The sequence below is a fragment of the Pteropus medius genome, unplaced genomic scaffold (assembly GCF_902729225.1).
Source record: "Pteropus medius unplaced genomic scaffold, Ma_sr-lr_union100, whole genome shotgun sequence".
Lineage (NCBI taxonomy): Eukaryota > Metazoa > Chordata > Mammalia > Chiroptera > Pteropodidae > Pteropus > Pteropus medius.
Genome location: NW_024349800.1, coordinates 51,733,917 through 51,749,066, shown reverse-complemented (window position 1 = coordinate 51,749,066; position 15,150 = coordinate 51,733,917). Strand labels below are relative to the sequence as shown.

General features: G+C 42.9%; 1 protein-coding gene and 1 pseudogene across 1 annotated transcript; both read left to right on the top strand.

Moving 5' to 3' along the window:
• The first annotated feature begins 782 nt into the window (after positions 1 to 782).
• Positions 783 to 901, top strand: LOC120622527 (uncharacterized; annotated as a pseudogene).
• Positions 902 to 987: 86 nt separating this feature from the next.
• FAM228A (family with sequence similarity 228 member A) lies at positions 988 to 15,012 on the top strand. The gene is made up of 6 exons (XM_039887706.1): positions 988 to 1,294; positions 2,242 to 2,358; positions 6,335 to 6,422; positions 6,546 to 6,702; positions 11,951 to 12,089; positions 13,850 to 15,012. The coding sequence occupies exons 2-6, from the start codon at positions 2,296 to 2,298 to the stop codon at positions 14,021 to 14,023; spliced, it is 621 nt and encodes a 206-aa protein (XP_039743640.1). The 5' UTR covers positions 988 to 1,294; positions 2,242 to 2,295; the 3' UTR covers positions 14,024 to 15,012.
• Positions 15,013 to 15,150: the final 138 nt, after the last annotated feature.

The window sequence follows — 15,150 nt, the reverse complement described above, 5'->3', positions numbered from 1 at the left end:
GGAAAATGTTTGTTTCACATGATTTCCCAATTGCCATTTAAAAATAAGTGTAAGAATGCTTTAAAACAAGATTCTGCTTATATTATCAAGGGAGTTTTATTTTGGACCAGACCCGAATAGGTGTCTGAATATCATTTTAGGTTTCATGTGAAGCTGTTAGTGTATGGGTAAAACTCTCCTTTTTGAGATGTCTCGGATCCACAGAGTTGTTCTTTGAGTTTGGGATTCGGTTCGTTTTGAGGCACTCACTGCGGCAGAACTGCAAGAAGAGCCAGAGATGGAATAATATAGTTGTAAGAACCTCTGTCATTTTACACTAGATAATTCTTGTAGGTAATAGCATTTCTCCTCCTAATGCTAGAGTCTTTATATTTGTTACTACTGAGTCTTGTAAGACTAAAAGCTGGACTACCAGTTCACAGCGAGGATTTCAGTGTATCGGCTTTACCCAAACTCACAGGGAAACAAAAAGTTCCTAGATATAAGACAATCTTGGTCCTCGGCCAGGAGCCGCCACTAACTGGTTCTGTGACTCTGGACCAGTATATCTAAATCTAATTTTCTGTAGTTTTGAATTATAATAAAAAGACCTAGCAGAAGTCAGGAAATCTACTGAATTCCTTAAAAGAAGATTCATTTTATAGAGCATCCCTTTAATTAGTAAGCTTTCTTGGTACTTTAAAGTATGATTTTTGGATGTGGTTCCATAGTGTAGCATTCAGCACGTCTGCTTTACACACAGAAGGCCCTGGGATCACACCCCAGTGGAGCCATGGTCCATGGTCTACGGCCATGCCACCCTGAACAAGCCCAATCCCATCTGATCTCAGAAGCTAAGCAGGGTCGGGCCTAGTTAGTACGTGGATGGGAGACCACCGAGGAAGACCAGGTACTGAAGGCATAAATAATAATAAATAATAAAATAAAATAAAATATTTAATGGTATGATGTAAAGGATTTGTTTCAAAATAATCTGGGTGGGGGCAGGGGAGTGAGTAGGGATTTAGATGAAATAAGACTGACTCTGAGTTCATAATTGTTGAACCTGAGTGATGGGTTCATGGAGAATCATGCTCGAAAATTTCCATAATAAAAATTTACAAAATATGCTTCGAGGTGCAGACATTAGATTTACACTAAAACTATTGGTAAAATACACTGAGTTTTGTCATAATGGTTTGTTTCTTCAGGATTTACATCCTAATATTCAATTCTCTTATTTTAGGCATTAGCTAGAGAAGACATTGATGAAGCTGTACACACAATATTATTTAGAGAAAATAATGTCGTGAAGGTAAGAGTGAGCTACAGATTGTTGATTCTAAGTGTGTTCTAGACAAGCGAGAGTGATGCAGAGCAGCATGGCCCAGCGGATGTTACCATATCAAAGAGGTTTATTTTGCTGGGAAAATGAGCCTCTTTGAGTCACTTCTTTTTATTCCATAGATCTGAGATTGTGCCACCTCCCTGCCAGGGTCACTAAGAGATCTGGATTCCCGGATCTGAGAGACTGCTCTGACTGCTCCCCTTTTTTGTCCTGGTGCTGAATAGAAATTCTGACTAAAACTTACCTCCTTCTCATATGTTCCCACATTGCAGTGGGGATATGTAAAGCCGCCAGAAATGAATTAGTATTGAAGGGTAATGCCCGGTCACTTTTGATAGTCACTATGGAATTAATAAACTTAAGGGGGTTTTAATTTCAATAAGAGGGATTAAAATTCAGTGTTATAATAATATTTTAACACTTGTATTGTGATTTATATAAATTCACATACATTTGCATTTGAGATGGGTGGGATTACTCTCTTTTTTATAGATTGAGAGAGAGAGGTATGGAAGCAAGTCTAGTGCTCTTTCCACTCTACCTATTTTGTCATAGCCTTCACTGATGATGAAGGCTAGGGACATGGAATGGGTGACAAAGGAACACTATGAAATCCTTAAAAAGAAGCAGGAATTTCATGAGTTAGCAATGGATTAGATGGGTTTTAATCTGAAGGCACAGATGTGGTTTAGAACTTTTCATAGGTCCTTCCTGCTCTGTGCTCTCTGGTTCTCTTTCTGTTCTTCAATTATCTCGTGCTTTATTCTATTCTTCAGTTATCTTATGCTAGGACTTTGCAACCTGAATATGATAAGAGTTTAGGAGTGGGAACAAGTCATCCCCTCCTTATTCAAATGACAGTAAGTGGAAAACTTCTTAATAATTCGTTTTCCTTGTTTGTATCACTTCATTAGAAACTGGATACGTATTTTCAGCATCTGGATATTTTTAAGGAAAGAAGAAAAGAGATGTTACATAAAAAATGGATTGAAAATGTTGCAGAGCCTCTTCAGCAGAGAATTATTAAAAAAGTAATTTCATATAGAGGGTTTGAACAAACAAAACAGGAGAATTTTGAATATTTTTTAAAGCACACAGATAAAACGGTATTGTTATTTTTTTTTTAAATAAAGTATAATTCGAAGAGTTGGGTGAACATTTTCACAGACCATACAAATAGTTCCAAGTTTATTTTCGTACTTAAGTTTAATCCATAGAATTATATGTAATACAGCCTACTGCATTTTTAAACCTAGAGTTTCAGGTAGAGGGAATAGATTCGAAACTAGATTTATCAGGAATGCTTTTAGGCAAATATTAATAGAATAACAGTGACTTAAAATTGTCAAGGAGTTTATTTTTACTGAGCAATAAATTGAGGGGTAGGGGGTCTCGTGGTGGGTTCTGGCAGCATAACAATGTCGTTAATCACCCAGGTTTTTTCCTGTCGTTCTATTCTGCTATCCTTAATATTTTCGGTTCCCCCATCCCCTTCCCATCTGTAAGCTCATTTGGTTGCTTAGAGCCCCTGTGTTAGGTCTCCGTTCATGGCAGGAAGATAGAGGTAAGGAATGGTACCGGGGGCCCTTTTCTTACACCTCATTCTTTGATCAGGAAGCAAAAAGAGTCCTCAGAAGCTCCTAGCAGATTTCCTCTGAGGTCTCATGGCTGTAAGTGGGTCACATCGCAAGTCCTAGCTAGAAGCAGGGCCAGGAAAGAAGTGTGTGGCTTTCCAGTCTCCATAGCAGGCAGTGGGCAAGGGAGACAGGACTTCATGGCTGTTGAGTTAGCTCTTAGGTGGAGGGACCACCAGTGTCTATACTCTGTTCTTTAGTTCGGCTTATGAAACAACATCAAAATGTTGGCTGCTTCTTTTGAAGATTTTTCTGTTTTAACTTTGAGATCAGGATCCTCTTTTTTTTTTTAATTAAGTTTATTGAGGTAACATTGGTTAATACAATTATATAATTTTCAGGTGTACATTATAATTTAACATCTGTATATTCTATTGCATGTTTACCACCCAAAGTCCAGTTTCCTTCAGCTACCATATATTTGATCCCCTTTACCCATTTCACCTTGCCCCACCCCCCTATATTTGACCCCCTTTACTCCATCTACCTCCCCTCTCCTCCCCCACCCCTACCCACTAGTCTATAGTCCACATCCATGAGTCTCTGTTTGTTTGTCCTGTTCATTTGTTGCTTTTAGGTTTATATCCCATATATAAGTAATATATGATTTTCAACTTTTTCTGTCTGGCTTATTTCGCTTAGCATGATTATCTCGAGTTCCATTCATATTGTCGCAAATGGCTGTATTTCATCTCTTCTTATGGCTGAGTAATATTCCATTGTATATATGTACCACAGCTTCTTTAGCCAATCATCTATCGTAGGACACTTCGGTTGCCTCCATGTCCTGGTCACTGTGACTAATGCTGCTATGAATACTGGTGTGCAAATATCTTTATGGATATGATTTTTTAATTCTTTGGGGTAAATACCCAGTAGAGGGATTGCTGGATCATATGGTAGATCAATTCTTAGTTTTCTGAGGAACCTCCATACTGTTTTCTATAGCGGCTGTACCAATTTGCAGTCCCACCAGCAGTGTATGAGGGTTCCTTTTTCTCTGCATTCTCTCTAGCATTTGTTATTACTTAGGACCCTCTTTTGAAATTTAGACTCACCTAAATTTCCAGGCATTTACTAGAGATCTAGAGTAGTTTCGCTGGAATGTTAGAGCGTTTAAGTATATTTATGGGCAGAATTTCTGGATGTGTACTTGAAATACTTCCAAATACCCAAGAGGAAGAGCTCAAGCATCCAGGTCTCTTTGAAGTGCCCAGAAATGCGATCGCACAATCACAGGACCAGGAAGGCATGTGTTTCCTTAGAAAAGCCGTGTGTTGAAGTCTGAGTGATTTTAAATGACTCTAATTCAGTGTGGGTCAACCATGTGAAATGGCTTCCAAGAAAGCATGCGAGCTCTTAGGCTCTACTGAGAGGCTCTACTTAGAGTGGAAGGCACCAGAGTCTCCCCTGCCCACGCTGTTGTGATCTCGTCACTCCCGATTCACACTCTAGAGGGGACATTCACCAGCTGTGGAAACTTTAGTGGGGTGGGGTGGGGGCTTGACAACACTTCCTGGGAGAAAAAGTAGAAGGAAGTTTGGGGTATTTAGCCCAAGGAAGAGATGACATAGGGGGAATGAAACCTTTAAATATTTAAGAGATTGGCATGTGGATGATAGAGGGATTTTGTGCTGCTTCAGGGGCAAGAACTAGTATCTGTACCTGGCAGTGACAAGACAGATTTCAATTCAACTCTGTCTAAGGACAAATTTCCCAGCAGTTAGAATGATCAAGAGAGTACCTGCCTAATGGAACAGAAGTTCTCAGACTAAGGCTAATCAATGAGTTCAGACTGAAGTTGGATGCTCACTTCACCTGAAAGGTGGTGGACTCTCACCTCAGCCTAATATGCTTCTGAGGTTTCTCTGAGCCCTTTGAATCTCTGATTTTTATATAAAAATGGAATAAAATACTCAGCTTTCTTGAATCTTGCAAAACACATTTGTATGTAGTGATTCGCTCTTAGGCATACTTCTCCCTCCCCGCCCCCCAAAGGCAATTGTATTTGGAGACCTTTATGATCCTGAAGTATATAATCCTTTTAATATGATGAAAAAAGACCCAAATTATGGAAAGGTAAGTAAGTTTCTTACTTTTATTTATTTATTCTTAGAAGCTCTGGGGTTGCAGAAAACCTAGTCATTTTAGAAGAGTTGTAGTTACTCTGTATTCATTTTTTAAAAAAGCCACAAAAGCATTTTCCCTGAGTTTTAGAATGGGAACCCAAAGTAATTTCAATTACTGGAGAATTTACATTGTGAGCAAGCCATGTCCATTCATTCGTTCATTCATTCATCCCCCACATCCAGCAAACTGGAAGCCCAGAAGGGAGAGGAAGACAGTGAGTGCAGTGGGGTGTGACAAGTGTGTCACAGAAGCCACGCAGGGAGCAATGGCTCAGGAGGAAGAGCTTTCTCGTGGAGGTGGAAGGCGGGATGGCGGAAAGGCAGGCAGTGGTTGAGTTTGTAATGAATCTTCACCTTTTAAACTGTCGACATATGAGCTAAAGTTTTCCGTGTTTTACTCCTGTGTAGCAGAAGTAGCCGCCTGATATTACTGTTCATTTAAAAAAAAAAAAAATGTGTGTGGCTCTGAAGAGAGAAGTGGTTTATTTTGCTTCGCCCCGAAAACCAACACAGATAATTGTTACGAAGGCAAGAAGGTTCATTTGGCTGTGGGAGACTTGCTAAGTAGGGTGTTGGGCAGTCACTGTGCAGCCTCACTTATTCAGTAATTGTTTACCTTGAAAAAAGCATTGGGTCAAGGTGAAGTGTGTGGGGGAGTAAAGAAGGTGGAAACGGTCCCTCCGTCTAAAGCCGATAATCAGAAGGGGAGAGAGAACACCACCTTTGTCCACGATCTCTATACCCTGGCTCCTGACACCCACGGCACCGAGGTCCCCACCTGCCCTCCCGTTATCATGAGCCCCTAAATGGGCTGTCAGCCCTCCCAGGAGGCGCCGTCCCTCCCAGGCCACTTCGGAGTGCTGCCTGGTGCTCCTAAAGCACCCTGAGCTGCTGCCTCTCATGACCAGACTGTCATTGTGTATGACCTGTCTGTGGAGATCCTTGAGGACGGCGCCTCGTTGGGATGTGGCACACAGTGGCATCAGCAAATGTTTATTGGCCGACGCAGTGGTTCAGAGGAACTCTGGGCAGAAGCGTGTCTCTGCTCTCGGGGCAGTCCTCCCTCCATTCAGCCACCGAAGCCTCAGTGGGATTTCCCAATGTGAGCAGGTGACATTCATTCTTCCCTTCCTCTGTGGGTTCCTATTCAAGGTGTACAGTCGGGCCACACCTGAGTGCTTCAGACTGAGTAAAAAGCTTAATACAAATTGCACTCGGGTCCTTAGAGAGACTTTTTCTTGTAGGTTACAGTCCCACCATTTCACGATCCTCTGCCTAGAAGACAGAAAGAGACGGATGAAGAGAGGAGAGCCGTTCTGCAATACGAGACGGGTACTCTGTGATCGCCGGGCTTTATTTTTAGACTTCCAATTGTCAAACGACTTCCTACCCCAAGAGCAACCGGACTTGACTTTAAGAGTGATTTAAACTTTTTTTTTTTTAATCTTCCTGTAGGAAAACAATATACCTTAAAAGAATTGAAAGAAATAGAGAAGGCCGGGGTGTATGCCAAGTTGCCCCAGTTCACGTTCAGTAGACACAGGGCGGTTCCAAAGGAGCGGCAGAAAGCCTCTGCGACACCTGTGAGACGCAAGCCTCGCAGTAAATGCAGGTAAAGATGAACTGACTGCCTGACTGATCTTTCTACTGTCTCCATAGTTGTGCCCTTCACAGAATGTCACATAGTTGGAATCGCACGGTATGCAGCCTTTCCCAGATCTGACTTTAACTCCTGAGGGATGTTTTCACGGGATGAAGAATGCTAGGCTGACAGTTACTTCCTTTCAACATGTAGCCCACTGTTGTTTACGCTTTCCTTTGAGAAGTTAGCTGCAGTCTTACTGTTGTTCCTTTGAAGATAACTGTCTTTTTCTCTAGATGCTTTTAAAGTTTTCTAATTGTCTTTGATTTTCTGCGGCTTTAACATGTTTCTAGATGTGGATTTCTTTTGATTTGGTCTACTTGGAATTCATGGGTCTTCTTGTATCTGTAAAGTGACGTTTTTGTCAGTTCTGGGCAAATACTTAATAAATCAGGTATAGAAGGAAAGTACTTCAACATAATAAAGACACAATAAGGACAAACCCCCAGCTAACATCATACTTACTTACATACATACTGGTGAAAAACTATAAACCTTCTCTCTAAGATCAGGAACAAGACAAGGCTGTCCACTGTCACCACTGTTATTCAGTATAATATTGGAAGTCCTAGCTAGAGCAGTCAGGCAAGAGAAAGAAATAAAAGGCATCCGAATAGGGAATGAAGAAATCAAACTGTCACTATTTGCAGATGACATGATCCTCTGTATAGAAAACCCTAAAGACTCCACTAAAAAACTATTAGAAATAAAAAACAAATATAGTAAAGTTTCAGGATATAAAATCAGTGTTCAACAATACATAGTATTCCTACTCTAACAATGAATTTTCAGAAAAAGAAAAAAAAATCCCTTTTGCAATTGGAAAACAAAGAATAAAGTACCTAGGAATAAACCTAATGAAACATGTGAAGGACCTATACACTGAAAACTATGACATTATTAAATGAAATTGAAGAAGAAACAAAGAAGCGGAAAGACATTCCATGTTCATGAATTAGAAGAATCAATCTAGTTTAAATGACCTTATTACCTAAAGCATTATACAGATTTAATGCAATCCTCATCAAAATCCCAATGACCTTTTTTAAAGAAATAGAACAAAAATCATCAGATTTGTATGGAAGTTCAAAAGACCCCAAACGGCCAAAATAATCCTGAGAAAAAAAAGAACGAGGCTGGAAGTATCACTCTGCCTGACTTCAAATTATACTACAAAATGACAGTAATCAAAATAGCCTGGGACTGGCAGAAAAACAGACACATAGACGAATGAAACAGAATTTAGAGTCCAGAAATAAACCCCCATGTATATGGGCAATTAATTTCAACAAAGGAGCCAAAAACAGAGTGGAGAAAGGAATTTCAATAAATGGCACTGGGAAAACTGGAAAGCCACCTGCAAAAGAATGAAACTAGACTGCTATCACCATACACCAAAATAAACTCAAAATGGATCAAGGACCTAAATATAAAACTTGAAACAATAAATTGCATAGAAGAAAACAGGTACTAAACTCTTGGAACTTGGATTTAGAGAAGATTTTATGAATTTGGCCTCAAAGGCAAGGGAAGTAAAAGCAAAAATAAATGAATGGAACGATCAAACTAAAAAGCTTCTGCACAGCAAAAGAAACCATCAACAAGGCAAAGAGGCAGCCATCTGAATGGGAGAATATATTTGCAAATGATGCCTCCCATAAGGGCCTAATATTCAAAATATATAAAGACCTCATACAATTCAACTATAAAAAACGAACAATCCAATTAAAAAATGGGCAGAGGACCTGAATAGACACTTCTCCAAAGAAGACGTACGAATGGCCAACAGACACATGAAAAGATGTTCAAGTTCACTAGTTATTGGGGAAATGCAAATCGAAACCACAATGAGATACCCTCTCACACCTGTTGGATGGCTATCATCAACAGGACAAGTAATAACAAGTGCTGGAGAGGTTGTTGGGAAAAAAGAACCCTCACACACTACCAGTGGGACTGTAAATTGGTATAACCACTATGGAAAATAGTATGGAGGTTCCTCAAAAAACTAAGAATGGAATTACCATATGACCCAGCAATCCCTCTTCTGGTTATTTACCCCCCAAAACCTGAAAACATTTATCTGCAAAGATATATGCACCCTGATGTTCATAGCAGCATTATTCATGGTGGCCAGGACATGGAAGCAACCGAAGTGTCCTATGATAGGTGATTGGATACAGAAGCTGTGGGACATATATACAGTGGAATATTACTCAGCCATAAGAAAAGATGAAATACTGCCATTTGTGACGACATGGATGGACCTCGAGATAATCATTCTAAGTGAAATAAGTCAGACAGAAAAAGTTGAAAACCATACGACCTCGCTCATATGTGGGACATAAAACTGAAAGCAACAAGAACATGAGAAACAAACAGAGACTCATGGACACAGACAGTGGATGAGTGGTTAGCTGAGGGAAGGGGGAGGGGGAGGGAGATAGGAGAAAAAGAGGTGAAATATTTGGGGACAGAAGGAAATTTAACTTTCGGTGGTGAACACAATGCAATATATGTATGATGTACTGTTGAACTGTACACTTGAAACGTATTTGATTTTATTAACCAATGTCACCCCAATAATTTTAATAAAAAAGAAAGAAATCAGTTCTGGGTAGTTAGTTCTCAGTCATTTCTTCTTTGACTGTTACCTTTGCCCTATTCTCTCTCTTCTCTTTCTATACACCAGTTAAACACATTCTAGATTTTCTCACTGTATCCTCATTGTCTCCTGCCCTTTCTTGTGTATTTGTCCATTCTTTTTGTTTCTCCATATTTGATTCTAGATAATTTCCTAATTATCTCTTCAGTTGTGTCTAATAATCTATTGTTAAACCCATCTATTGAGTTCTTATTTTCAGCAGTTTTATTTTTATAGTCCTAGCATTTTATTTGGTTCTTTTTCAGATAAGTTTTGGGGAAGGCTGCCTATCCTCAGCGTCTTGGAGGGTCTCTAACCTATCCAGATGCACTTCTAAAATTGCCCACCATGGGGAGGGAGGTGTAGAGAACAAGGTTAGCTGCCTACCTGCCAGGAAAGCAACCAGTCCGGGAGGAAAAATCCACCAGATAACGCTGGGAGCATGGAGGCATCAGTCTTTGCCTTGGTACCTGATGTTGGTACATGGAAAATAGCCAGAGATGTCAACTCATTCCAGAAGGGTCCTCTCCTCTCTGGAATTGCTTCCACAGCTATCCAATGACTTTAAAATTATGATTTTGTTTGGTAAGTTTTCTGGCGTTTTCTACTTGCTGGAGCAGGATTGTTGGCCTATGCAAACTAAATCGTACACAAAAATGGAAAGTCCTGTCATGCTTCTCTTGATGTTTACCTTTCATCCTCCATCCTGAGTTTTGCTGGAATAAACAATGTTAGTTTCTGTTTCCCCTAGTATTTGGAAGTGTTATGTTCTACTTTTGGTTTCATGGTTTCTTTATCAATTTTAACAAACATTTTTATTTAACACCAATAATTATATAACTCCCTATCCCCTAGCAAGACAAAAACTTTATTTCCTCATCTCCTTTCTCTGCCTTTGTGATCACAGCTCCTTAAATGATATTCCTCCCTTTAGTCTGGTCTCCTGCAGTGGACTCTTCATGTAGCAGCTTGAGAATCTTTTCGAAGTGGTCAACCCCCTCCACTCTCCAATGAAAACCCTTAATAGCTTCCCATAACCCTTACGATAAAGTCCAGACTCCTTAACATAACACATAAGGTGCTCTCTGGGCCCTGTCACTTTTTCTGGTTTTGTCTAAAAAAAAATTCCCTTATATTTCTAAAGAAAAGAAATATAAATAAACCACAAAAATCCCTGGGTTAAGTCAGCACGTTTACAACTCACTACCTGCCAGGTTGTTTCGTGCCTTTGCGATTTCTGTTTATTGCTGGTCATCCCAATGCAGGTGAGAGTGGGAATTCACATGGTGATATACCTCTACACCTCCCATCTGCCTTTCCTCACTACAGCAAGCCCCTTGAGGGCAGGACTGTGCCTCACGTATCTTGGTGTTCCCAGCACTTACGTAGTTAGAACACGGTAGAGGATGAGTTAATGCTTGCTGAATGAACGGATGAATGGGGGAATGAAAGAGAAGGCTTATGTCCCTGGATAGGCCTGAGCTTCCCAGGGCAGGAATGGGGGCAGCCCTAGGGAACCCTCTGAGAGGACACACCCAGAGGTGCCTCACAGGGCCGTTCAATAGAGTAAGGAAAGGTTTTAAGAGCAAGGTGGCTGTCTTAGAGGTCGTTTGATTAATAAAAAGCAGAATCCTTTTCAAGTACAAAGGCAGGGGGAGGGGAGCCTAGGTATGTTGGAAAGCACCAGTCTGTCACGGAAGCCACAATCAGTGTCTCAGTTTGTTCTGGCTGCTGTAACAATACCAGGAATGGGTGGCTTATAAGCAACAGAAATTTATTTCTCACAGTTCTAGAGGCTGAGTAGTCCAAGATCAAGGTGCCAGCAGATTTGGTGTCTGGTGAGGACCTGCTTCCTGGTTCATAGACGGCACCTTCTTGCTGTGTCCTCACATGGTGGGACGAGGGAGCTCTTTGAGACCTCTTTTATAGGGCACCAATCCCATTCACGAGGGCTCCACTCTCATGACCTAATCACCTCCCAAAGACCCACCCATCTCCAAATACCATCACATTGGGTCAGGCACATTATGTCAAATTCAACATATGAATTTTGGGAGGATACAACATTTAGACCACAGCAGTCAGGAACACAGCTGGGCCACTTGAGGGACCAAGGAGAGGCCAGTCCTTTCCTCTTTGGGACTACGCAGCTTTCAGCATGGCTTCTCTTTGTGAACCTGCTTCTTTTCTCTCTCTCTGTACGCCGTCCTTCTCTGCTCTTCTGTGTGTGCTGGAAAAATGGTGCCCCAGTCCTGCCTGACATTCTGGTTTGAGCATCCGAGGCTGCCTCGGAGCCCATGTCCCAGTTACAACTCTAGGGACTGAGGCCTGGCCCATGTGCCTCGACCACAGCTGGAGAAGGGTGCCCTGACTCACACTCCACCTGGGGTTGTGGCAGCATGGGTTTCGGTGGGGCAGACTGATTGGTGGACAGCTGCCAAGTGAGCCTACTCAGTCTTGCCTTTTCATAAAGTGAGTATTGAGTTTGCTGTATTAATTTTCAGACAGTTACTGAATGGTACAGTTCTGATTGTACAGAGTCAAGTTCATTTTTCCCCCTCCTTTTCTTTGCAGTCCTGAAAACCCTAGCTATGAAAAAAAGATATATCAGCCTGATAACACTACTACCGACCTAAGTCAGACTGCTTTTGAAAGGCAGTTTCATTTCTCGAAGCTTAGCCCGGAGAATAAAAGGGATGAAAAGATGAGTCTGGTGAGCAGAGATCTGGGGTGGGGTGGAGTGCGGGGAGGAAGCAGGGCTGGGATGGTACAATTTTGCAACACCCGCAAGAGAGCAGGCACTGATCCCTGTCAGGCTCCCCAGGACAGAGCGGGCAGTGGTCAGAGAAGGGAGGAAAAGCAAGAGGCAGGAGGGTTTATTCTACACAGCAGAAATGGTGGGGTGGCTTCTGGACTTGAAGCTGTGGCAGCATCTTTTGCCTGCAACACACACACACACACACACACACACACACACGGTGCTCTTCAGCAGGGGAGCCTGAGGAGACTCAGAAAAGAGCAGACTGTGGCCCCTGGGTCACTGCTGGGGACAGACTGTGCCCTTATAAGGTGAGGGAAAAACCTGGTGTGAGGGGGTGGGGGGCAGGATCTGCTCTCCAAGATTTCCTCAGCTCTTTTTCCTGAGTTCTTGCTCTTCTACTATTTATTACTTATCACATCCGAACCAGACCAAAAATTTTGTTCTCCTTAGTTTGGTCACAACAGGTGGGAAACTTTTGAATTTATGCTAAATTTATACTAAAACAAGGCAATATGATAGTTTAACTTTTATATATCTAAATCTATATAGATATATACAAGATTATAGATAGATGATAGATGGATGGATGGATAGATAGATAGATAGATAGATAGATAGATAGATACAGATAGATAGATAGATAGATATAATATATATTTTTTAAATGCAGGAGTTTCGCATGCAGATTTCTTAACCAGAGCTCACAGCCTGTTTGGCAGAGCTTACAGCTCACTGTCCATTTCTCCCTTGTCCTCTCCCTGACACTCTACCTAAAGCTGAGGGTGAGGGTGCTTCCAGGGAAGGCTCTGGCTTTGGCCGCTCGGTGACCTGTCTGGAGCATGCAATGGACCCCTGCATTTCTGCTTTCCCCAACCGCCTGGCCCACCTCCACTACACACAAAGGATGAGGGACTATTTCTTCCCTCCAGCTTGAAAAACAACTCCCATCCAACCTTATTGTTCTCCCCAGTGTCTCCTTATATGGAAGTTGCCACTTTCTTCTGAGTATAACTATCTGAGTGCAGGGAGCCCCCGTCAGCTCTGAATGTGACTGCAGCCAGCTCTGCCCTTTGGGCGGCCTACGTGCTGCTACCAAGAAATCCCCAAAGTGGAAGTGGTTTACACACAACGGAAGTTTGTTTTTTGCTCATGTCCCAGAACTGGGTGGGTTAGCAGGTCCCCAGGAGGTCCTCTTCCATGCAGACTTCCAGAACCCTGGCTGATGGAACTTTTGTCATCTTCAGCACCTGGCTTCTGATAAGGCCCCGAGGAACTCATCCCTGTCATCCTGAAAAGGGAAGAGACCATGGAGGAGTTCTGCCCGGGAGTGTGGCCACGTCCCACATATTCCGCTGGCAGGGGCCCAGGCACATGGCTGTCCCTAATTGCAGGGGGTGGGGGTGCCGGGAGAAGTTGTCCCTGGCTGGTCCGAGCACAGTGGCAGGGAGAGCAAGCATTCTGTGGACAGCTAGTCATTTCTGCCAAACCATGAAAAGGTTAGTGCTGTGTGGAGTCCAAAGGCGTGGAGAGCCTTGTCTGACAGTTGCAGAAACCAGACAGAGTGAGGGAGAGGGCTGCTTGGGGAGCTGTGTGGAATGTCTCGGCTCCCACAAGAGGGCCGAGTGGCAGGTGGGACGCACCGGGGGGTTCCTCCCTGCTCCTGTAAGCCCCTCTTCCCGACCCTACACTCAGCGATTCTCTTCTGTTAATAGGCTCTAGGAACCAGACGGTACAGATCCCGATCCTGGGCAGCTGGGGAAGGCCGGCGCAGATGGGGGTCTCAGCCCGTGGAACGAAGAGTGATGACAGCAGAGGTCCTGGCTCAGCACCTGATCTCCCTGCATCTGGGGGTCAGGGAAGGTAACCAGGAACAGTGCCAGCTATAAGGAGGCCTCTTTGTAGTTTGCAGCATCTATACAACGTTAAAATACTGCCAGCATGTTCTCTCTCTGCAGAAGTGGAAAGATATTGCAAGAAATATCCTAATAATAAGTTAGTATTTATCAAGCTCCTGCCGTGGATTAGGAACTGCAGGAGGTGTTTTTGTGTTCAGGTCCAAGTTTTCGCAGCAGGCTAGAATTACCTACCACATGGAGCTCAGAGAGCTTCAGTGGCTTGCTCGAGGTCAGCTGCATGGCTTGAAAGCGGCAGTGTGCTATTCCAAGTCCAGTCTCGCTGGTGCCAAAGCACATGGCAAAGTCCCCAGGGCACACTCTCCACACCCCCACTCAGACTTTGTAATGCTAGTCACACTGCTCAGGATTGGGGTCCCCTTTCAGAGGGTGGAGTTATCCTGCTCACCTGCCGTGGTATCCTGATCCTGAAGAAACTGGGGGGCTTGCTGGGCATTCCCCACATCTGCTCAGTCCTTCCCTGGAGACGCAAGTAGTCCAAGGGCGCACCTTCCCCACCACGTCCTTCAGAAAACCAGGCCTGCGTTTCAGTCAATCAGGAGAGGACTTGACATAAGGGGCAGATCTGCAGTCCGGGGTCAAAGCGGTGCCTGGAGCTGCTGTGAGGGCTGACATTAAACATCCTCCTACTGGTGCCGAAGTGGCCCGGCTCACATCCTGCAGGCTCTTGTCCTACATCTGAAAAGATCTCTGACGTATCTAAACATGGAGAAATGGCCGTAGCCACAGTTCATCCCAGTGGGAATTAAAGTCCCCACAGTCCTCGGAAAAGGATCACTCTGTAGCTCTGGTCATAAGTGTCACAGAAACTGGTTTAAAATCTGCCTGACCCACCCGTAACAGCCCATTGCTTTGAGGGTCAGCCAGTCAGAGGCAGACTCGCTGGACATCAACAGTTTGCTTTGCTCAGCAAGGCTATGCCTGACCAGCCAGACTTTTCCTTAATTAAGCAATATATTCAGTTTTTTTTTGTTTGTTTCAGATACTGAGCGGTGTCTTTTCCTTCAACACTGGGACATGTTTCTTTTATGTCTATGTCTTAACTAGAATGCTTAAATGATGAATTTTTAAAAATTCTGAATATTTGGAGTTCTGTTTTC